Source organism: Pocillopora verrucosa, chromosome 5 (assembly GCF_036669915.1).
Source record: "Pocillopora verrucosa isolate sample1 chromosome 5, ASM3666991v2, whole genome shotgun sequence".
Classification (NCBI taxonomy): domain Eukaryota; kingdom Metazoa; phylum Cnidaria; class Anthozoa; order Scleractinia; family Pocilloporidae; genus Pocillopora; species Pocillopora verrucosa.
Window position 1 is genome coordinate 16,693,935 of NC_089316.1, and position 24,342 is coordinate 16,718,276.

Here is a 24,342-nt window from a genome sequence, read left to right on the forward strand (position 1 = left end):
ATCAGCAACACCAGGAAGTTCGACAACGTAACCCCAATCTTGAAAGATTTACGCCGGCAGCTCCCAGTCAAATCGCAGTTACACTATCGCGATTCCGTACTTGCATTCAAATGTATGTCTGGTCTATCGCCCTCTTATTGTGCCTTGCTTTTCTTAGCGAAGAGAGGTAAGTGGTCGCGTCACTCGAAATTCCCACCTTCTTAATTTTCCTTGTTTTAAGAGCGCTATAGAACAAAGGACCTTTTCATATCGGACAGTTTTGTTAAAGCCGTGATTTAGACAATAATTTCAGGCTGTATAATATTGTAATTTAAACATTGACAGTTTTTACCAGTAGATTCTTGAGATTATCTGGTTGCGCTCCTCCTCCTTCTTGGGACTCTCTCCATTTCCCTAGCCAGTTGATGACTTGCGCTGGGTTGGCGCGAAAGTTATTCCTGTTGTCGTTTCCTTTCTTTTCACTTCCTTTTAATGACGGCGGCTTCTAGAGTCCTGCAGTTAGTCGCTACTTACACATGCATAACGGGGAGTGATAAGCCCGCAATAAAGTGCAGAGTTTTATCAACGTTTTCGAGGTTTGAAGAATTAAGAAGTGGGTACTAAAAGAAAGAGAGGAAAAAAGGAAGAAAGGAAGAAAGAAAGACGGGAGAGGAAAATGAAAGAAAGCGAGAAAAAAAGGCAAAGCAAAGAAAAACTACTCATCAGCTATTTTCTTTTGGACAAGGAAAGGAAACCGAGTTCCTAACGTACTGGAAGTACCGAAAAGCAACATGTGGCTCGAACAATCGAGATTCAAGGTCACATTTATGCATAAAACATCACGCATGTGACGAAACTGAAACTCGAAACTGAAACTCGAAACTGAAAGACACGTCGACAAACAGACTTTTAGAATTGAGAAAAATGCTGTGTTAACCTTTCATGATCATAAGCTAAAACTTCGAATGGAGGGAATCATCTGCCTGATGATGTTTTTACGCCAGATCTCATCTGAGATGACGTCGTCAGAAAACGAGACTATCTCTTTGGATCATATCCATCCAAAACCTGCAAATCTTGGAGAACAACTCTCCTTTACGGCAAGAAGAGATCTATTGGCAGCTGCCAATCGTTCTTCTAGATCCCGCCGAAGAGTTATGGTCATTCTTGTTGCTATTGCAGTGGCAATTTCTGCAATCATCGCGGCAGTGTTCATTGGAAAATACGTTCCGGAATTCCTTAGTGATGATAACAGGAAAGGTAAGTATCAGATGTCACTCAAGTTTTGCTATTTATTCAGAAGTCAACAATAATAGCGACGTATTTGAACAAAAGATAGAAGTTGGTCGAAATTTCAGCACATCGATGGCCATTGTCGATGTCCTAGTAGTAGAAATTAATCGTCTCATTCTCACGTTACACCATATATCATTCCACGCATTTTTAAAGGAATCATGTACAGTTCAATTTGGGATCAATTGCGATCCGGATTAACTTTTTAGTAAACCTTCTTTAAAACTTTTCTTAAAATGATAAACAGCACTGCACGAAATGAAATACTAAAAACTTGCTTAATTCTCCTACGCGTCTTATCTGACAGCAGCAAGAGTTTATACAAGTAGGCAAATAAGCTTGCTTAGATACGCATGGTTAATAAGATGTCTATTTCGACTTTTAAACAAAGAGTGAAGCAAAAGTGTGACAAAAGTGTTGTACATGCTTGACATTTTTAAGACGTTGCATTTAAGAGTACGTGTTGTGTATGATGGTCACAGATTAAGAACTAAATCTACGAGCTGAGTTCTTGTAAGTTTAGCACACGAATTTCGGTTCTTGAGTCCATGCTATTTTGATGTAGAAGGCAGAAATAGCAGCTCTAATTTCACTTTAATGGCGTCTTTCAATTGTAGGGTATCACGATGACAAATGGCAAGTTCACTCGAATAATTTGCTTTTCCTTGATAATTTATTACTTATATCGCGCAAAATACATGTGGATATGATCTAATGCCCTTGTGTAGGCCAGAAAGGAGATTTTGTTTTGATATTTGGTTTTCTTTAACTCAAGATTGCACTGAGTTATCAGTTCTTCGGACAACAATCAGGCCAAAACGATGTCATATTTCCTCCCAGGGTTAAAGTTAAAATGAATGTTTTCACGCTCTTGTGTTGTTCCTCTAAATAAGCTACCTTTTTGCTACATTACTTGTGTCCCCGGGCATCGACGAGTGCAGCACTGGTAGCTATGTGACATAAATGCGAACTGTACTAACACTGACGACTCTTATATCTGCGCCTGTAAGGAAGGATACACTGGAGACGGGCATTCATGCCAAGGTATAATCACTGCATTTGACCCAGCAAATAGCAGAATAAAGTTTCTCAAAAACAAAAAAAAAAACTCGTTCCATTAAAACTTAGAAATTTGATGTTTTTCTCTCTGTCTAGTAACGTTTTGGCAATTAATTTTTGTTCGCAGATGCCAATGAGTGTAGCGATGGCAACCATGTTTGCGATGTTAATTCGAACTGTAACAACACAAATGGTTCTCATATTTGTACTTGCAAGGAGGGATACACTGGAGATGGACAGTCACGTCAAGGTGAATAAGAGTAGCCCACTCTATTTAAAGCAAAATTTCTTCTGGTAATATATGATAAACCATCGAATATGAGATTTATCATTTCACCATTACCTGGAATATTTTTCTCGAATATGCGGCCACGGTCGGATAACCCCACCCTTCTCCTCCCTCACTTTTTCTTATTAGTGTAGATACGAGGAAAACCTGTTTCTGCTGTCACACTTTTTATTATAACTTTTCAACTTTCAACGACAGCGCAATCGGTACAGCAGAATCAGTCACTTAGGGCGATGCACAAAAATGCCCTTTTTAAAGGTCGCAGCACTCTTGTTGCTATGGTAACAACGGCTGCTTGTTCGAGGCCTGGGACCTCATTTCCATGAAAAAAACTTCGCAAAAAAGAGTGAAATGTTTATTTCTCTATCTCAAGCTAAATATGACATTACAAATTGGCACTTTTACCATACATACTGACATCATTCTTCTTCACTTTGATATATTCAATTTTGCCTGGGAGTTAATGTGTGCACACCAATAGATTACTCATCTCGATACAGTTTCGGTCATTTTTGTTGTTGGGTAAAATAAGGAAAACGTTTATCTGAATTTCTCCAAAAGTACACCGATTCTGGAACTGAAACTACCCACCTAGCTGGTTATTATATTCTAGTTTTTAAATATGTAAACATCTCTGCGGGACTGCCTCTACTTTCCATGGGGGCAATTCGCGAACGAAGCTCAAAAATCAGATATTGCATAATTTGGCGATGTTTACATCTAATGTTCACAACAACAAATGTTTCAGAAAAATGAAATAAGCAAGTCTTTCTCGTGCTCGAACGTTATATTGGCTTTGAGCCTTGAGATTTATTTCCCTTGAAAATAAAATGCAAAAGAAAGTGCTTACAAAATCACAAAGGAACTATTTTTGGTGTCGCTTGGACCGAGAAATACAGATTTGAAATAATTAATGCTGTCACTGATGAACCAAAGGGCACAATCTTCTCAGTTATTAGCTTGATAATCTCCACAGACAAACGTTGTTGGACCGAACAACCTCCTTTTTCTTCCTGAGCCGGCCACCTCAGGGGAAAATTAAAGAAACCTTTGACTTCCTCTCGTGTGAATCACTGGGAGATTGCTTTATATTCATCTTTCTCTAAAGATATCCGGGAGAAAAGTATGGAAAATAATGGTGATTAAATCGCTGTTCTTTTTCCTGAAGGACATGAAGCAATCTAGATTACATATAAAACACGTGGAGTTTCGTTCAAGTGACGAGTTGCGATTTGCGTGTGGATAATAAGTTGTTTGAAAGGTGGAATTATGACATTGTGATTTCATTAAATCTTTTATTTCGAACTTTGTTATGATATTTTCTTTATCAAGACATGGAAGGAAACATTGATTGACTCGATTGCACTGCGGCGGTGATAATATCATCATACCTTATGCAAATTTTCTAACAGTTTTCTGACAGTTTTCAGATGATTCGAAATATCTTAGTTACTATCACAAGGAAATGATAACTGCCCGAATCTGCTATTTGTAAGGAGATGCCTCTGTCGTTCAAATCGCTATTGTTGCAACTGGGTTTTACATGTAGTAATGCCGCTGACAAGTTACGATTTATACTCTCAAATTCTCAATGTTTAGAGCGTCCAATCGAGGTTTTCCTGGTTTTTTTGTTTTTTGTTTTTCTTGTTTTTACTTGAGAATGCGCGGAAATCTGCTGACATATAAGAAAAATATCCATTTCTCGTCTTCTTTGAAGCGACCGACGGAAACTTCACGGAGAAATACAGCGTCACGCCATCGTGATAACGAACATGTTTATGACAAATGACCGGTGTGAGGATAGTTTCGTGTAGATCAGCCGACTTCAGCATGTTTCAAATGACATACAAGTATAACAGTGTATTTTCAGAGGATTTTGGATCACTCAAATTCCCATGAATGCAGCAGCACTCGGAATCTGGATGATATGCACACGATTTGAGGTGTATGTTTGTAGTTACGTTGAGTAGTCCTCCATGAAGGCTGATCAATTTTTTTTTTAAAGATGACAACCAGAGGCGAGATTTCTCTTCAGGATATTGTTCATAAGATAACATTCTTTCAAAGCCTCGCACGTTTCACATGTCTGAAGCGTCTGTTGTCTCTTAAAAGTAAAGGTAGCTTCTATTCCAATCAATTTACATTTGGTAATTAATGCAAGTACAATGGCGAAACTACTCAGATGTGACGAACAAAACATGGAAAACTACGCACGTCACAGGAACCAAATATTGCGAAATTTACTTTCAACCTTGCTGGATTAGTTTGTTAGGAATTGCGCGAACAAGGGATGCCGTCAACCCATAATGAGGCGTGCTACGAATGGTACAGGTTGACTGAATGGCAGTAATCCAACATTGGCTGAAGGCGCAGTTAACAGAAGAGTTTGCTTCCGATATACTAGTTTGTGTTACGCTACTCGAGATTGCTAATGAAACGAATTTTAATGACTAGTTACTGATGATCACCGCGTTAAAGAACAATGTTATTGATTTTCAGCCGAGAAAAACTCTCTGAAAAGCATCGCAAGCTCTCCCCGTCATGTCGGAGTCATAATTTATGCCAGTAAGAGAATATTAAAAAAAATAAGGAGAAAACAAGGATGCTGAAGTTTATATTGTGAGCACCCTAACCATCTACAATCTTTTGTTTTCGTGTTCACATACTGTGACTGATTCATTTCGGAAAAGATTGCTATTTATCAGTTTAAGCAATATAACAGAATTACTATTAAACATTGTGCAATTAAGTCTTGAAAAAAAAAAGCACATGACAAAGTAATCTGGAGAACTTTATAATCAACTTACTTTATCAACTACAGTAGAGATAGACTAAGAAAGGTTTAAAAATCTTAAGCTGCGTCTACAAGAAAAGTGTCGACTAATCGACATATCTAAGGAGCCCAGGACTAATTAACTACCTCAGCCTCCCTGCGAAGACTCGAAATTTCACTTTCACAAAACATGTGAATAAGTAGATGATGGATGCTAATACAATATCATGATGAGAACGATGTTTTAATTCAAGCAATTTTTTCCCCGATTTAAAGCAAAATGAAATGAATAGTTGATTCCTTTAATCAAGAAGAGAAAAATTACAAGCCAATGAGCAGGAAACGAACAGTGAGGGAGAGAACTCATAGCTGCCGGCCAGATGTCTTCTGAAGATATTTTTAAACAGCTTTTCCGCTAAAAATGTTAATTCATTTTCCTTCAGGTCCAAGCACAGTGGTCTTCATAAAAGGGAGATAAAGGGAAAGTAAAGGAGAAATATTAGGGAAAAATTCAATCGGAGACCTTTCAATACATATCGATCGCTCACTTAAGAATGGCTCTGACTTGTCGCTTTCCAGTTCTGCCAATGCCGTGCCAAATGTTCTCCGGACTAATCGCACAGCAGTGCAGTCGTCAAGTTTCCGTGTATGGAATGATGTTTCAATGACACATCCTCAAGATAGTCGAGACCTCTAACACACTTGAGTGTCTTAAGGCCTGCAACGACGAGAAAAGATGTCAAAGCTTCAACTTCGTCGTTTCCAAGAACATCTGTGAGATGAATAACCGCACCAAGGAAGCCAGACGTGAAGACTTCGTCCCTGACTCTGATCGGTATTATTATGGAAGAGTTAGAAACAGAGGTTTGTTATTAGTAAGAGAAAGAGCGAAAGTAAAACATTTCGAGAGAGAGATGCTGACCTTTCTGCTATAGCTGAAAGCAAGCTTTGGACAATATTTTTTATTGTTATTTGTACCCTCGAACAGAAAGTTGATCTCGACACTAAAAGTTATCTTTTAAGTATGTTTTGTGTAACTGCAATGTTTTATTCATTATCATTATCTAGTTATTTAAAAATTTCTTATACATTTATTTATTTATCTGTTTCTCTATTTGTTTGTATTTTCTTATCAAAATACTTTACTTTTTTCGTCGTTTAAGTTCTGTGAATCATCGGCAACTGTCAGTTTCTTCTTTCAGAAAAGTTACTGTAAACATATTCTTGTCATCGTTCAGTTCCACTGGGATCCATTCCCGAGCTTCCTGCTGAATCGTGTAAAGAAATTAAGGCCAGTGAAGGAGAACAAGCGGTCAGCGGCAACTACTGGTTTAAATCAAATCTACTTAAATATGCTGTTTTGGTTCACTGCGATATGAAAACAGAGGGTAAAGCATAAACTTGCAAAGTGAAATCGAAATCAATCACTATTCATTCTTTAATTCACTGATAAATGCAATGATTTATTTTCCTCACTCACTCGTTCAATTTCTCCCTGGATGAATGCAGGGAATGTTCAGTTTTGTTCCTTTCTTTAAAATTATTTTAATAATAATGAGATGGTTATGGGAATTAGCAGTGGACATTCCACGAGGTAGCCCTTCTTTGAAAAGTTTGTTTTTGTTGAGGGAGGAAAACCAGAGGACCCGGAGAAAGATTTGCGTAGTTCGGACGAAAACCAACAACAAACTCAACCCACAGGTGACACCAGGTCTGGGAAACAAACCTGGGCCACAACGTTGGGAGTCGAGCACTCTCACCACTACGCCATCTCAGCTCCTCCAGAAAGAAACAGAATTTTGAACTAATTGTTTACGTTACAACTGCTATTAAATTTGTGCTACAGATATTGACGAGTGCACTCATGGAATCCATGACTGTCTCAACGAATCGGCAAACTGTTTTAATACGGTTGGATCGTACAACTGTGTTTGTAAAGATGGTTACCAGGGCGACGGAAAAACCATTTGCACGCCAGAGGGTTAGTAGTTTGGCAGCACAAACGTTATAAATTGTGACGATGAAGAGCTTTAGTTTTGCTTAATAGTTTTTTTCTTTTATATAACTATTTAGACTGTTTAAGCTACTCACTTCTGACCAGTGGAACAAGGAAAACTACCTACGACACACCCCCGGGAAAAGAATCTTGCGACAACGACCTCAGCGCGGGCTGGTTTCGTTTCCAAGGAGATGCAGGAACGAAGATGCCAACCAAATGTGTACCTTACAAAAAATGTGGCACTGACTCCACGGGTTGGCTAGACGGTTATCATCCAACAGTAGCTGATGGAAAGGTCAGGAGGACGGTTGGCTTTCGAGATCGTACAGACTGTTGTAAACATCCAGTATATATTAAAGTGAGAAACTGTGGATATTTCTATGTTTACCAACTAACGCCACGAACATCCTGCAACCAACGCTATTGTAGCACTGACTGATAATTATGCTAGGATCAACCACAGAAAAGGTCTAAAAATAACAGAGACTAAGTGAAGAGGGGGTAGGAAGGAAGGAGGTGGTATCGTAATTTGATCTCAGTCATTGATAAAGACTCAATAACGTCAACTCAGAAGGATCTAATCAAAGATAAATAAATAAATTGAAAAGAAAAATTCCTAAGAAAGATGGAAGAGCGGCCCCACTTTAAACTTGCCATTGTAGATCATCGTCTAAAGGGTAGAGTTAGCTTTACTAAACAGGAATCCAGGTTGCTAGAGTCCAAAATGGCGGAGAGCACATGATTATACTTCTCAAATGACTGTCTTAATCCATGTTGATATAATTATAGCACATCTTTCCTTTAAGTACTGAGTTACCAGGGGCGCTCTCTTCTCCCTTCCTGAACCCAACCAGTTAACAAACAGCATCTATCCCAGAGCAAATGTGTACGTTTTGCTTTCGACGTTCAACCATTGTGACACAATTAGAGGAGGGGAAGGCTGGGTAAATAAGGCTCCCTTGTGTTTCAGTATTTTGAGAATTTGACCATCACTGGATAGACTTGTGCAAATTAGGCTTTGAAACAAATTTATCGGCTGTTCCTAGCCTGCTACATACGCTGTTTAGGAACCTTAACTGTCATCAAATCGTAATAAACTTATTAGTTTAAATTATGGGTCAACACGCATTCCTTGACCGAATATTCGCCACCTAGAGTTTGGGAATATCCCTGATAAAATTTTCTCGCTGATTATTTCCTAAAATTTCCAGGCGTAATTCCATTGCGATGAGAGTATTTATTTCAAATTCGAAGTAGTGTCACAGTAAAAACTGTCATTATAAAGTCAGTACAAAAAACTAAATATACATTGTATTAACACAATAGAAAAAGTAAAACAATCATTAACTAATCATATCAAGAAGAAAAAAAAAAGATATAAAAATAGAGCGATAAAGGGTAGAGTTAGCTTTACTAAACAGGAATCCAGGTTGCTAGAGTCCAAAATGGCGGAGAGCACATGATTATACTTCTCAAATGACTGTCTTAATCCATGTTGATATAATTATAGCACATCTTTCCTTTAAGTACTGAGTTACCAGGGGCGCTCTCTTCTCCCTTCCTGAACCCAACCAGTTAACAAACAGCATCTATCCCAGAGCAAATGTGTACGTTTTGCTTTCGACGTTCAACCATTGTGACACAATTAGAGGAGGGGAAGGCTGGGTAAATAAGGCTCCCTTGTGTTTCAGTATTTTGAGAATTTGACCATCACTGGATAGACTTGTGCAAATTAGGCTTTGAAACAAATTTATCGGTTGTTCCTAGCCTGCTACATACGCTGTTTAGGAACCTTAACTGTCATCAAATCGTAATAAACTTATTAGTTTAAATTATGGGTCAACACGCATTCCTTGACCGAATATTCGCCACCTAGAGTTTGGGAATATCCCTGATAAAATTTTCTCGCTGATTATTTCCTAAAATTTCCAGGCGTAATTCCATTGCGATGAGGGTATTTATTTCAAATTCGAAGTAGTGTCACAGTAAAAACTGTCATTATAAAGTCAGTACAAAAAACTAAATATACATTGTATTAACACAATAGAAAAAGTAAAACAATCATTAACTAATCATATCAAGAAGAAAAAAAAAAGATATAAAAATAGAGCGATGAAGTATTTGCACGTAACGTTACGTAAAAACTTCACCACGAACGGAGTCCATTTAAGTGTTAACTTCGGTCTCAATTTCCTAATGAGGAGAATTTCAAAATTCAGGCAGTCAATCTTTGATTATGTTGGTTAATGCGTTGCTGTAGATGTCGAGGTGTGTACACAATATAATTTGCGTCGATAGTTTATAGTTTTTTTTACTTTTTTTACTGTTTTTGGGTCAATCATATCTAAAACTTGTATTTTTTTGAGGATTTCAGCTCAATTACTAGATTTAAGGCAAACAATAAAGACGAGTTAATCAATGTTATCAACAGAATCGTGCAGATGAGTTTCCCCCATGATAATTCTTGTAAATAGTAAATACTGAATATTTAGCTAAAGGTTTAGTTTAATGAAACAATAGTGTAGCAGAATACGTTGGGCAAATGTTACCCTGAGCAACTGCCTTAATCTTAATGAATTGTAAGTTGTCCACATCTAAGGCACAATCTGTATGTCTGCAGAATTTTTATCTGGCTCTTAATCATTATTACTTTTGAAGATATTTTGCCTCCATATCTTATTAGAACATTTCATTGCAAATATTATGTTTACTAATTATGGCCGGAACGAGGCCATGATTAATTAGGAAATATGTAAGATCATGCAGAATCAGTTTTCTAAAGATATTATCACAGACATGGAGCTTGTATTAGACCCGGTTCTCAAAACTCCGAATGTTTAACTACAAAAGAACTTCCCTTGTTTAATAATAAATGAGAATCAACTAACAATCATGAAAATGTTTCCTTAAATAGCACTTTAAATTTTCTATTTTGTAAAAAAAACAAATTCCAGATGGGGAATATTTAAAACAAAAGACAGGAAAGTAACACGAAATGAAAAAATTAAAAACCCCCGAGATTCGAGGTGAAGAGCCTAACGTACGTGCGAGAAATCCGTGAGGGGTCTTGCATAACCATCACTGCAAATTAGATTTTGACAAAAAAACCGAATGTTTTACAAACAAAAATTAAAGCATTCATGTCATTTTTTCGCCAATGCCCATGAAATTTCATATAAATCTAATATAATTAGAAGAAATGGGTACACTTGAAAATACTTGAGGAAAATGAGAAAAGGAAATAAATTAAAAAAAAGGAGAAAAATATGATCTGAAAACATTTTTTAAAGATAAACCATAATCTCTTTTTTGTAGCCTATTGTCAAAATATTGACTTATTTTTATTTCAGAGATCATTTACCGTGATAACATTTATTTATTACCCAAGGCAGGAAAGCTCTTCAAATCACATATCGATTAACTTCTCTTTTGTGAGAACGCTTGTCTATGAATAATTGAATTGGGTGTAAAATATGAATGAAATCAGATAATTTCCATTTCTTCTAGAAATGCACGGCATGTATTATCAAACCTCCTACTCTGAAAAGGTGCGGTTTTAAATTGACTACATTCTTACAAATATAGATAGTAGTATAGTAGATATGAAATGAAATAAATGTACCCACTTTTTCCTGCCGATGATTACAAACTCAGTCTCAAATAGAAAAAAACAATTTCAGTGCTGAATCATTGATGAGTAGCATAAATGGTAGTCATGTTCCCAGTTGAAATGATTCAGACTTTGGCTTTTTTTCGACAACAATTACGCACAGGCCTAAAGGGAAAGGTTTACACTCTTTGTTGGTAATTATTTTTGACCACCGTCGCGCACCCAGCAAATTCTTAAACTACAATTTTACATCTTTTTACGAATACCATTGCCTTTAAAAAGGAATACAGTCCACGTTTTTTAAAGAGACACTTCTGTGGAATTTATAAGTATTTTTCACTGAGTTTTGTAAGCTCCTCTATAATCAGTAGATTCTGCAGGAGTGTTATGGAACAAATTTTATCTCGGAAACTAAAAAACACTACATGAGAGAAGTTTAAAGGAACATGTTGACAACAGGGAAAAGGAAAGAATAAACTTAAGATGGCTGATCAGGAAAAACAGGACGCTTTGATAAAGCTTAAAGAAATGTTTATCACTGACTTTTGTACTCAGAATCGCATAACAATGGAGATAAAGCTTTCTATTTCTAAAGGATTGCTTTGTTAGGTGTAACACTTAGAAACCGTGGAGACTTTGGGGAATAAGCCTTTGTTTTGTAATAGGCAGCTGGAATCTCTCACGCAGAAACGTGCTCATAAACGCAATGTACCCAACATCGCTGCCATCAATAACGAGGAAGTGGTGATGAAAAGACCACAAAGGATCATTTAAAAACTTTATTTGCAAACATTTTTTTTTTAATAATTATAATATTTGGGTACAAAGAAAAAAAAAACAAAGACAAAAATTATCCACCAAAGGAGAAAAAACGAAACAGGTCAAAAATGAATAAATGATCAACATTCAAATATAGCAGAAATAGGGATTGATCATACTTATGTGAAGCGTATTGCGAAAATAACCACCTCTGTCTCTTGGAGAGATCCCGCATAGTGATCTCTTCTATTCAGTTGCTTGTATAGAAAATCTTAACATGGTCACCTACCGATTCGTTAATCTTTTACTATGACGATTGGTTGCGATATTAACTTTATTAAAAATAAAATATCAACGAACTTCGATAACTTCCAAGGCTATATAACTTTCTAAAACTTTACATAACTTATTCTAATACTTCGTTTCTTGAAAATCTTCTGCTTAAAATTATATACACCAATATGGTAATGAATCAAAATCAATTAAAATTCCAGCTTTAACAACTTTTTGGTGTTTAATAAACTTAATAAACCGTAACTCTCAAAAACCAAAGAGAGCAAACTTTCGACATAGATTATTCATGACTGTGCAGGATAACTTCGATGTAGTGCATCAGTTGAAATGATTGATGACTGGACACTGCAAGCACAAGGTTTCTTATTCAGTGAAGTCGCGAATATCTGTTTCCAATCAAGACATTTAAAGCAGAGGTTGTTTGAATAACCCCTTATCATTTCCACGAGCGTACTATTTTACAAGACATTCTAAAATGATTCTAATTCCATTGCTCCATGTCATTTACACTGCGGTCGCTTTGGCTTCTGCTAAGCCAGAAGGTGAGGCACTCTCATCGTTTTTCGTTATCAGTAATTTTGAGGGTCTAGACATGATGTGATTGTGCAGAAATTACACCTGGTTTCCGTGAAAAATTAAACCTTACAACTGACACACTGTTACTTGCGGTACCACATGAATGACGTAAATAGCCCCAAGCATTCCGTCGTGTTTCCTAATACTTGAATAGTAACGATTTGTAATTCTGGCTAAAGAGAAGTATGTCATCGTTGTCGCTTTGACACTGGCTACTTCAAGCCAATACTATTTTGCCTCATGACTTTTCATGGTCTTTGCAGAAACATGTCGCATCATTCAGTTCGTGCGTAAAGTAAACGAAAAAGCTCTTGAAGGTCACACGATTACAACGATTAATTCGAACAAAGTCGACTTTTGTGAGACGCGGTGTTTCCTTAACCATAATTGTGTCTCTTACAACTTTGGACCAAGTAAAGACAACGATGACACATATGTAAGTGAACTAAATAACTCAACGGATAATAAAAGATTGAAACCTAAAGCGATGTACGTATACAGCGAAACAAAGGTAGGTTGTTATTCCCATTCTGTTTTGCTCTAAGATTTCTGTTAATTCATTTTTATTCCTTCATTTTCATATTCTTTAATTCATAATCAGTTAGACCATTCTCAACCTATTTCATTATTAGACTGATCTGTCTTAGGTTCATCATCTTGTTCTCTTATTTTACCGATCTAGGACTCCTGCCGGTCAAATCCTTGTTTAAACAATGGCAAATGTCAATATGGTTTTACAGCCAAAACTTTCCGCTGTCAGTGTTCCGTTGGCTTTACTGGAGAATTTTTCGAAAGGGGTAAGTTTCGATTAAGAAGGAGGGAGGGGGTGAACGCATTAAATTTGGTTTTTGTTGACGTCAGCTCATCATTGCCAGCGTGACGTCACATAGCAACATAGAACGCTTCTCGCTAGGAATTTTTAGTCACCTTTGGGGACCCCATAGGTAGAAAAGAAGAAGAAAAAAAAAGAAACCAATGATAGATATGTTTGCGTTATTATTTTACTACGTTGCCGTATGAGTCCATTTTCACATTAGCTAATACCTTGATGGCTCAGAATCTAAACAGGTTTTCGTCTCTTTTAAGATTCCTCTCTTAGACATTTTGTGTTCCCAGATGCTAATGGCTTTGCGGCGCGGAATCTAAAGAGTTTTTTTTGCGATTAAGATTCACTTATAAATAAATATCAATGATAAAGCTGTTTGAGAGATGTTAATGCAAACTGTGCCAACACTAATGGTTTTCATAAATACACTTGTAAGGAAAGATACACTGGGGATGGACAGTCTGTCAAGGTACAACAGATAATTCTAAACAAGTTTTGGCATTAGGTACGATCTTAGTGACTCAGAATCTAAACAGGTTTTCCTCTATATTGAGGTTTTTCTCGTAAATAATTTGTGTCAACAGATGTCGATGAATGTAACGATAAAAGCCATACTTGTGATGCTAATGCGAATTGTTCCAACGCTAATGGTTCGTATCATTGCTCATGTAAGGAAGGATACACCGGAGATGGACACTCATGTCAAGGTGAATAAGAGTGGCCTACACTATTTAAAACATGCAGCTTTACACATAAACTATCGCCAATGGAAATTAGCCCGCATTTTAGAGGTCTTTTTTCACGCACCACTCTCATATTTCCATTGGGTTACCTCTTTTACATCACTTATGCTTCTAGATATCGACGAATGCAGCAATGGAAGCCATGATTGTGACGTAAATTCGATTTGTACGAACGCTAATGGCTCCCATAGCTGCACTTGTAGGGAAGGATACACTGGAAAAGGAGAGTCATGTCAAGGTAAAATTAGATTAGACTCAGAAAAAAACAGAATAACTGTTCATTAAAAATAATGGTCTCGTTATCTCACAAAATGGCTAGGATTTTTTTCTCTCTTCATTTGCCCTTTGCAAATCTATTGTGTTCACAGATATTGATGAATGCAACGATGATGTTTGTGATACTAATGCTAACTGTACCAACACTAATGGTTCTCATAATTGGATCTGCAAGGAAGGATACATTATAACTGGACAGTCTTGTCAACGTAGATTAGAACAGCGTTACTTGATGTTGAGCAAAGCAGATTTCCATAATAAGTATCGTCTTCGCAACTGTGGTCATGATCAAGAGGCAACGTGATGATTTTCACGCCCCGACCTCGTATTTCTATCAAGTTACGGGTTTCATCATATGCATACATGCACATTTTTCGATGGTTTGAAATATAATACGCGCGGATATTTTACGAGTTGCTTGATATTTTTTACGAGCCCGGAAGGAAGAATATAAGCCCACGCTCGGATAACCACCCCCCCCCCACCCTTCTCCTCCCTCACTTTTTTAAATAGTATAGATACAAGGAAAAATAGTATAGATACAAGGAAAATCTTGAAAAATGTTTTTGCTGTCACTTTATTGGATAACTTTTCAACCTTCAACAACAGCGCAATCAGTACAGAAAAATAATTTTGTTTTCCATTCCAGATTTTTATTTCTTTATTTGCTTGCAGAGTTCCTCTATGTATTATCTATTCTTTTGACTTTTGTTCTATTGCTGAGGTAACTTAAGAAGAGCCCCTCTCGACTAATCGACAGAGCGCCCACCCTTCAAATAAGTGCACCCTCCTCCTCTCCCTCCCAGTTTTAGCCGAAATTTTCAATAAGCGCCAAAGTGCACATTGAAAATTCCTATCATTTCAATTATTTAAGTACACACAATATCGCCTGAGGAACTAAACGTATATCTTGCGGAGTTTATTCACTCTTTTCAACTTAAAGACAGAGAAGATTATGAACCCTCATGCTTAACATGCCTCACTATCGAGAAAGGAAATTTATCTAGTTTTTATCTTTCATCATCGATTTATAAAACATCGTCTGTTTGACAATTAATTGTTATAAAGGAAGCATTTACTCTCCCGATGTACATGTAAACTATATAATAAACCTAATACATCACGTAAAGTCTGTGCATACGGTATGTGAAGAATCGTTGCTTTATATCAAAAATCTTACTCGTTTGCTGCGTTCACTCCCTTTGTTGTGGTTCTTTTTTCATGAACAGAAGGCGTAGATTGTAAGACACACACACGTTTATTCAAAGCAAGAAGAACACTTAAACTAAATCACAGGTGAATAATAATCAATAGCTATATTTTACATGCAGCGGCCTAGGTATATACTAATCCGCTGGCCGGAAACGGAGGCTAGCCAATATTATTACACCCTCGATTTCTGATACTACGAAATCGTGGGTAAATACCATACAGACAGACTTTCTATGAAGTATCCCATATCTATATCATTTGTACTACTAGATATCGATGAGTGCCTCATTACAAGCCATGCTTGTGACGTGACTGCAAATTGTACCAACACTGACGGCTCCTACAACTGCACCTGTAAGGAAGGATACACTGGGGACGGAGAGTCATGCCGAGGTATAATCACTGCATTAGACTTAGCAAATAAAGAAAAGAGTGTAGCGATTGCAACCATGATTGCCATGTTAATTCCAACTGTAATAACACAGATGGTTCTCATATTTGTACTTGCAAAGAAGGATACACTGGAGATGGACAGTCATATCAAGGTGAATAAGAGTAGCCTAGACTATTTGAAACAGGCAGCTTTGCACATAAGCTTTCGCCAACGGAGATTATTCCTCATTTTTGAGGCCTATTTGCACGCACCACTCTCATACACTCTATTGCATCACCTTTAATACATCACTTATGCTTCTAGATGTCGACGAATGCAGCAAAGGAAGCCATGATTGTGACGTTAATGCGAGTTGCACCAACACTGACGGCTCCCATAGCTGCACCTGTAAGGAAGGATACACTGGAAAAGGAGAGTCATGCCAAGGTAAAATTAGATTAGACTTACAAAAAAGGGAAATAACCGTTCACCACAAATAATTACCTCGTTATCCAACAAACTGGCTAAGATTTTTTTCTCTCAATTCAGTTACCCTTTGCAAATCTGTTGTGTTCACAAATATTGATGATTGTAACGATGATGTTTGTGATGTTAATGCTGTACCAACACTAATAGTTCTCATAATTGCATCTGTAAGGAAGGATACATTGAAGATGGACAGTCTTGTCAATGTAGATTAGAACAGCGATACTTCATGCCGAGCAAAGCAGCTTTCCATAATAAGTATTTTCTTCGTAACTGAGGTCATTATCACGAGCCGGAAACGTAATGATTTTCAGGCCCCGACCACGTATTTCTATAAAGAAACGGGTTTCATCATAGGTATACATACACATTTTTCGACAATACGCGGAGATATTTTACGAGTTGCTAAGTATTTTTTCGAGTCCGGAAGGAACGACGACAAATAAGAGCAATGAACAAGATCTCTTCTCGTATTGTATAATAAACAATCGAATGAAGGATTCATCATTCCCACATTACCTGGAATATTTTTCTCGAATATGACGCCACGCTCGGACGCTCGGATAGCCAACCCCCCCCCCCCCACCCATCTCCCTCCCTTATTTTTTTTAATAGTATAGATACAAGGAAAATATGTTTCTACTGCCACGCATTTTAAAAACTTTTCAACCCTCAACAACAGCGCGATCAGTACAACAGAGTAATTTTATTTTCCAAACCAGATTTTTTTCTACTTTCATGTGCTTGCAGAGTTCCTTTATGTATTATCTATTCTTTTGACTTTTGCCCTATTGCTGAAGTAACTTAAGAAGCGCCCCTCTCGACTAATCTCGGCTAATGTAATTTAACTTTGTAGGCAATCCGTGTTAAAATTACAAAAACCTGAGTAATGCCATTAGAAAGAGCAATTACTCAACACCGGTACGCGGACTAGCCTTTCTATCAGGGGTGGTGGGGGTGGTTAAGGCATTTTTCTTTGACTGGCAAAGTTCTGGAATTAATTATACATGTTACTCACCGGCGAACTCCTAAAACTTGCATTAGTCTTTAATTTTGAGAAATCCTTGAGGCTACGTCATTGTGAAAAGAACTGTTAACGTAGCAGTAGAGCGCGATACGTATTGAGATAGGGAAAAAAACAAAGAGAATATACTTTCATTCCAGCAAACCTGTTTCGAGACCACTCATTCATCAGGGGGTGTTATATATCTATATAATAAACTCAGTTATGCACGCATTCTGATTGATTCTCACTTATGATCTATTGGAGGACAGACGTATAGATGATGTCATCATTAACACTTTTTTTTACGTCATCATTAAAACTTTTTCAGTGTGTCACATCAGTGACACACTCAGCTGCGCCTCGTGTGCCACTTTTTTGTTCTTACCACATTTTGACGTCATCTGTGATCTATTACTGAACAGACGCACGGCAACTTGGAATCTATTTGTTAAATATATATATATATATATATATATATATATAATACATATATAAATTGAGTTAGGGGAAAAACAAAGAGACAAAGAGCCTGTTTTGTGATTACATCACTCTTATGTAGTGATTAAAACAACAATAAAATTTCCCTTTCATAATTATTATTATTCAACTTTTTAGCCGATCCATGTTATAATTACCACAACCTAAGTGATGCCACAAGGAAAAGCAGTTACATTACACCGCTCTCTGGTCCAGTGTTTTGTGACTACCCACTCACCGAGAGATGGTACCGTTTTGTGGGAGCTGCCGGAACTAAAATGCCAACAACACGTGTGCCAGCATTCAGATGTGGTACAGACTGGTCAGGCTGGTTGGATGGTGCTCATCCTACAGTGGAAGATGGTGAAGTTTCCAGGACGGTCTGCTTTAGCGATCGTTCTACAGGTTGCAAATATGTCATCAAAATTTCAGTTCAAAATTGTGGATCATTTTACATCTACAAATTTGCTGAGCCCTTAAGTTGTGATTCACGATACTGTGGCACGGACTAAATATGAGTCTAAGAACTTCACAAAATGAGACAGTCATAGACAGATCCTTGCAAACAATTTATTTTATGACTTACCGTAGTCCACTCCTTATCGTAATCCTAAATGTCATCGTCATAACCTGGTTCATATTGGCAAATTTTTAGGTCGGTGACGAACTGTTAAATGTCATAAATATTAAGAGTTCTAATGATGGTGGGTATCAAATGTCACATAGATCATTTATGAAGACTTCTTTGCTGAAATATTGATAAGTGAAAACTGTCATATCCACCTAACCTTTCCATAACCTTGTACAATATTTAATAGCGTTTTGAAACGTTGCTCTATTATTTCATCAAGAGTTCTATTACTATTGGATAAATTATCCTATTGCAATGATGGGATGAACGACAAACCCTTTCCTAAAAAATCAAGCATGAAAAAAAGAAAGAACAGATAGTTCGTAGACAAATTGGATCTTTCGATATCTACAAAGTTGCTGAGTCATACGCGTGTAATTTGCGTTTCTGTACCTCAAAATAAACTGACTAAATAACTCGCCTTAGTGTTATAACATTGGTTGCGAGGACTTTTGCCAACAAATTAAGTACTACACAAGCAAAAAATAGAGAGGTCGAAGACAGACAAGTCTGCAGAATATTAATTTCGAATGCCTTAGCCCAGTAGCCTTGGAGATAATAGCTGAACAGGGCGATCCAGAATGGCTTTGGTTATTGCTGTGTACTAACGTCTTCTTGAAAAATACTGATTGAAGTCTGTGACTTTGGATTACCTTAAAAAAAAAACGACTTGAGGACACGTGATAAAAGCTCACTAGGATATTCAATTTTTTATTCACAGCACCTTCTGTGTTTGTAGGATTCAAAAATGTTTCGGTTTTATAAAAAAATACTCCTTGTTTAAAGCCATGTGTCAAAGGTGGCCTGCTATCAGTACTCAATTTGCTATGCAATCACGATCATGCTATGACTGCTATGAATTTAGGGTAAAAGTTCAAGTTAAAAACCATTGAAAATAACTTCATTTCTCATCCTTGCTGTTGGCTTTAACGTTCGAGTTCGAAGAGGGTTTGCTCAGATCTGGTGCTTGGATCCTTTTGAACCCATGGCAGATTACGCTGTAATTTCGTTTCCTGACTCTCGTTCCCCTGTTCCCCCGTTCCCCCATTCCTCGTTCCTCGTTTCTCATTCTTCTATCCTCTTTCTCCGTTTTCTGTTCTCCTTTCCTTGCTCTCCTTCCGCTGTTCTCCGTTCCTCGTTCTCCGTTACTCGTTCTCCGTTACTCGCTCTCCATTCCTCGTTCCTCGTTCTCCGTTCCCCGTACTCCGTTCCTCGTATTCCGTTCCTCATACTCCGTTTCCCATTCTCCGTTCCTCATACTCCGTTGTTTCCCATTCTCCGCTCCTCGTTCTCTGTTCCTCGCTCTCTGTTCTCCGCTCTAAGTTTACCGTTCCCTGTTCCTCGTTCCTCGAACTTTGTTGCCCGTTCTCCCTTTTTTTTGTTGGAGTAACATCCTACTACTGTTATGATACAACAGTGGTCATTTCAAACAGCGATTTCCGTAACATCTCAGTGCCATGAACGCTCTTATAGGAAAAAAGGATCTTTGAATTCTTAGATTTGCCCTCGATCGAAAAAAAAGTTTCAGACTCGTTTATACCCAGCGGAGTTTACTGGTGAGCTGCTGCGAATGCTGTCAGCTATTAGGGTGCATCAGAAGAAAAAAATCAAAGTTCATAGCTTAGAAACTCCTCCGAAAGTTTAAGGCAGATAATTAGCCGTCTTTATGTACATTAATATATGTATAATTAAGATAAAAAGTGAAGAATGCAATGTGATTCACTGCTTCACGAGTAGAAATATTTTCTTGATTAATTTGAATTTCTGTTTTCATGTGTACGATAGCATACCAGGGAAATGAAATTAAAGAGCCGATGAAACATTTCAAGAAAGTCAGCCGATCAGCCGTGCGCCCACATAAAATGTTCTTGATTTGGTTTATCATGACAAAAGGAATTTTTTTTTGTCACAAGTTCTGTTTTTTTTTTATTTTCTCTTTAAAACCTGTGTTAATTTTAAGTCGATTTTTAGCCTAGCAGTCGATTCGTACCCAGCTCGGACCTTTCGCACTCAGGGTAATTTGTTATTATCTACCGGGTTGATAACGTAAATTGGCCACCGTGAAGAGTTAAAAAGCGTTTCGAGCGTTAGCCCTCCTTCCAGTCGCTCTGACGAAGGGCTAACGCTCGAAACGTCAGCTTTTGAACTCTTTGCGGTAACCAATTTAAATTATCAATTCAGTTGATAATACTTAATTACCCTGTTTTACTCTTCCACCGAAGCAGCACTACAGTTTCTTTCGAAACTCATCCCCAACACCCTTTCGTATCCAGTCAGTTAAATCGTTTAGAGTCCAAACTTATAAAGCTTTTTTAACACTTTAACCCATAATTTCTCCCTACACTATCACCCCTGAATCAAATATGAATGTCACGAGAGAAAAGAAAATGATCACTTGCACAGGAAGCTCTCAATTGTTAAACAAATTCTCCTTCTTAGCACTATAGGTAATGTATGGAAAATGGTATGGAAAATATGCATACTGATTTTGGGGTGCATAGAATTAAAGCAAGACCGGGTTTTTTAGTATTAAAAAGCAATATAATCATTCTGGATCAGAATATTTGAACGGAAAATTATTAAATATACCAAAATGTAGTTAAATATGTAATCTCGAATGTAACGAGGACACACTCTCAAATGTAATCAACCGACACTTTTAACTACAGTTCCATTTAAGCCTTAAACCTGAGTTCATACGACCAGGTAATGTCTTATAAGAAAGTCTGAATAAAAATCATCCATAATGAGTTTCGGCGCTCTCGCATAATAGATAAATCACAAAAACAACACCGCTAGCTGAATAATCACGTTATGTCAACACGTTTATTGCGCCCCGTGGTTGTTACAGATTTAAGCGAACTCCTTTCGGTCTAAGCGACGCGAGCGAGGCCTTTCATAGGATGATGGACAAAATTTTGTTTTGCGTCCAGGGTGTCCGCATTTCATTCGATGACGTAATAATTTATGGCAAGACCACGGCCCAACTCGCTCAGCGGGCCCGCACATTTTTTTAATAGATGTCGCAAGCACAACCTTAAGCTTAATCGTAGCAAGTGTGAATTTGGGGTTCGGCAAATTTGAATTTTAGGCCATGCTGTCTCTGAAAAGGAATCGAACCTAATCCAGCCAAAACGGAAGCTATCAAAGCTACACCTTCTCCTAACAACGTATCCGATCTTCTGTTGTTTCTTGGATCTTGTGGCTATGTTTCTAAGTTTATCTCAAATTATGCAAACATAGTCTAGCAGTATGCAGGACGCGTGTCATACGAAATTTGTAATAGACCTCGCTCACCGTGGAGTCTCTGTGGCTCAGGGGTTAGAGCATCGGAGCGCAGAACCTGAAGGTCTGGGGCTCGATTCCTCATAGGGACTCAGAATTGTTTCTTTGTCCCACGCTCGTAACAAGATGAAAAAACGTCTTTCTCACATAGGATTTGTTTTAACATGTCAGAACTTCAGGTTGTCACCCTCTTTGAGATGTGATCCGAAACCAGCAATGACATCACGATGTCCCAATTACTTAGTTAAATTCAATGTGGAAAATGGTCGCTGACGGGTGATCTTATCCCGTATAGTGCAATAAGAGACGAATTGTCTAATTTCGAAGGAAATGTTCTCCGAGGAAACCGAATTGTTGTGCTACAGTCGTTACGGAAAAAAATTCTGAAATTAGCATACGAGGCCCATCAGGGAATCGTCAAGACTAAAAAGTTCTTCGAACTTGTCTTTTTTTTTGGCCTGGTATGGATGATGCAACAGAGACTATGGTGAAGAATTATCAAGCGTGCGTTGTTAATCAGCCTCTTAATAAGTACACGCCGCTTCAACCAAACCTTTACCTCGTGGTCCTCGAGTGAAAGGTCCACTGAATCTCGTTGGTCCAATCGATGGAAAATCCAATTTGACTTATATCAATTATTATTCATCCTATCTGGAAGCGTACAGTTTACCAAGAGGTCACTTCACGTGAAGAAATTATAGCGTTGACAGATACATTCGTTAGATCTGGGTTTCCAGAGGAACTCGTTTCTGACAAAGGAAGACAGTTTGTCTGCGGGGAATCTGAAGCGTTCCTAAAATCGTGTGGAATAAAGCACATTCGTGTTTTTCCGTACTATGCGCGAAGCAACGGAAGATTAGAGGAGAACTTTCGAGCAGCTATCAGCGAAGGTAAATCCTGGCAAACGGAGTCGCCTAGAAATTCATGCGCCACAGAGCAAATCGGCTTCAAATTAGTGGAAGATCACCTAGTATGCTTTTGTTCAATCGCAAACTTCGAACAAAACAGCATTATCGGCACTCGATCGCGAACATTGGTCAAAATGCAATTTGTAGCAAACGCGTTCGAAGGCATATCACGATAGCAGGAAACATGCAGAACCGCATAATTTCAAAATTGGCGATCTCGTTCTTTGTGCCAACATGAAACCAGACGAACTAGATTTGAATTTCTCTACGGCCGAGCTCGTAATTATTGAGACCAAAGCAAGAGACACTTTTAGTTTAGTCCATGTGGACACGGGTACCACTTTGAGACGCGATGCGAAGTTCCTCAAACATGCATCCAGTCAGCATATTGGTAATGACATTGATGTAGACATTAGTGCTAAGACTGAGGAGTCTATTCAGTGAAAAAAAATGACCCTTTCAAAAGCACCAAGCTCTCTAGTGAGGTTTTGCAGGAAGCCTTCCAGAGTGATCAGGTTATCACCACAATGTCAGGAGGGGCATTTAAATCAACGAGGGATTGTGATAATTTCGTTTACTATTGAATTAACCATATGCATAGTCTGATTTCAAGGCTTGTGATTACAATAATTATACTCATTATGATTCTTTGAAGATTGCCTAGGAAGGATGCAGTGAACGAAGAAAATAGTAAAAGAACTTGTACCAATGTTAGTTATGTTACTGTAGGACTACTGAACGATGTGAAAGTATTGTAATCAAGTAACATGGTTGTACCAGTTGATTAGATACTTGATCGATGCATGAAGACAGAATATAGAAAGCAACTGAAGAGTGAGTGTCTCCACTAAAATGAATACGCAAGAGGAGAACAGCTAAACAAACTTTTAAAACAGGTGGCAGTTAAAGTTAAACGCCCAATAGAACTACATTAATACATCAAAAGAATAATTTCTTGTCCTATATCAATTCACAAAAGCAAGTCGCCAATCACATAGAAGTTTACGAATCGAAACAACTCTCACTAACTGACGATTCAACAAAGCAATATCTGTATAGGATTTTTCTGATACCTTTTAGTCAGTAATGGCGGATGTTATTTTTTATATGTGACAAGATTTCCTGTTACGGAAACGCTTTAAATGCTTCATTTATAAGCCGAGCTACAGAAGGCGCTATTTCAGGAGCTTCTATCCTCAATAAGCGTAGACTGATGCGGTCAATACCAACAGCTTTATCGGGACTGAAACTCAGAAGAATTCTATTGACAATGGGTGGTGTTATTGGAGGAACAGTACATAGCACATCAAGGTGTTTTCTTGAATTGAAAAATTTATGTAGCTCGTCCGAATTTCAGTTGACACTTTGCAAAGTAGATCTTAAACTTTCACCCACGGATTTAAATGTCTGTGAAACAGATCAGCTAAGCCTTTTTGGTCAGCGAAGCAACTGGCCCAGTTGCGCAGAATGCCTGGACATCATTAATTA

At 37.7% G+C, this 24,342-nt stretch overlaps 2 protein-coding genes across 2 annotated transcripts; both read left to right on the forward strand.

Moving 5' to 3' along the window:
- Positions 1-938: 938 nt before the first annotated feature.
- LOC131788146 (uncharacterized) lies at positions 939-6,769 on the forward strand. Its single transcript, XM_066167231.1, has 3 exons — positions 939-1,239; positions 2,459-2,581; positions 5,837-6,769. Exons 1-3 carry the CDS (start codon positions 945-947, stop codon positions 5,869-5,871), a joined length of 453 nt encoding a protein of 150 aa, XP_066023328.1. The 5' UTR covers positions 939-944; the 3' UTR covers positions 5,872-6,769.
- LOC131798706 (uncharacterized) lies at positions 6,062-18,542 on the forward strand (the record flags this gene model as incomplete). Its single annotated transcript, XM_066166432.1, has 10 exons — positions 6,062-6,257; positions 6,632-6,781; positions 12,472-12,597; positions 12,895-13,142; positions 13,314-13,428; positions 14,042-14,164; positions 14,316-14,438; positions 15,959-16,243; positions 16,386-16,508; positions 18,169-18,542. Coding segments are annotated over 10 exons (1,863 nt in total), but the record flags the coding sequence as incomplete, so codon positions are not given.
- Positions 18,543-24,342: the final 5,800 nt, after the last annotated feature.

What these genes read in the sequence shown, in the direction of transcription:
- LOC131788146 (XM_066167231.1), top strand. Translation starts at nt 945, where the DNA reads ATGGAGGGAATCATCTGCCTGATGATGTTTTTACGCCAGATCTCATCT. An exon ending in TAGTGATGATAACAGGAAAG is followed by an intron (nt 1,240 to 2,458) that starts GTAAGTATCAGA and finishes TTTTGTTCGCAG; the next exon opens with ATGCCAATGAGTGTAGCGAT. An exon ending in AGATGGACAGTCACGTCAAG is followed by an intron (nt 2,582 to 5,836) that starts GTGAATAAGAGT and finishes ATTTTCCTTCAG; the next exon opens with GTCCAAGCACAGTGGTCTTC.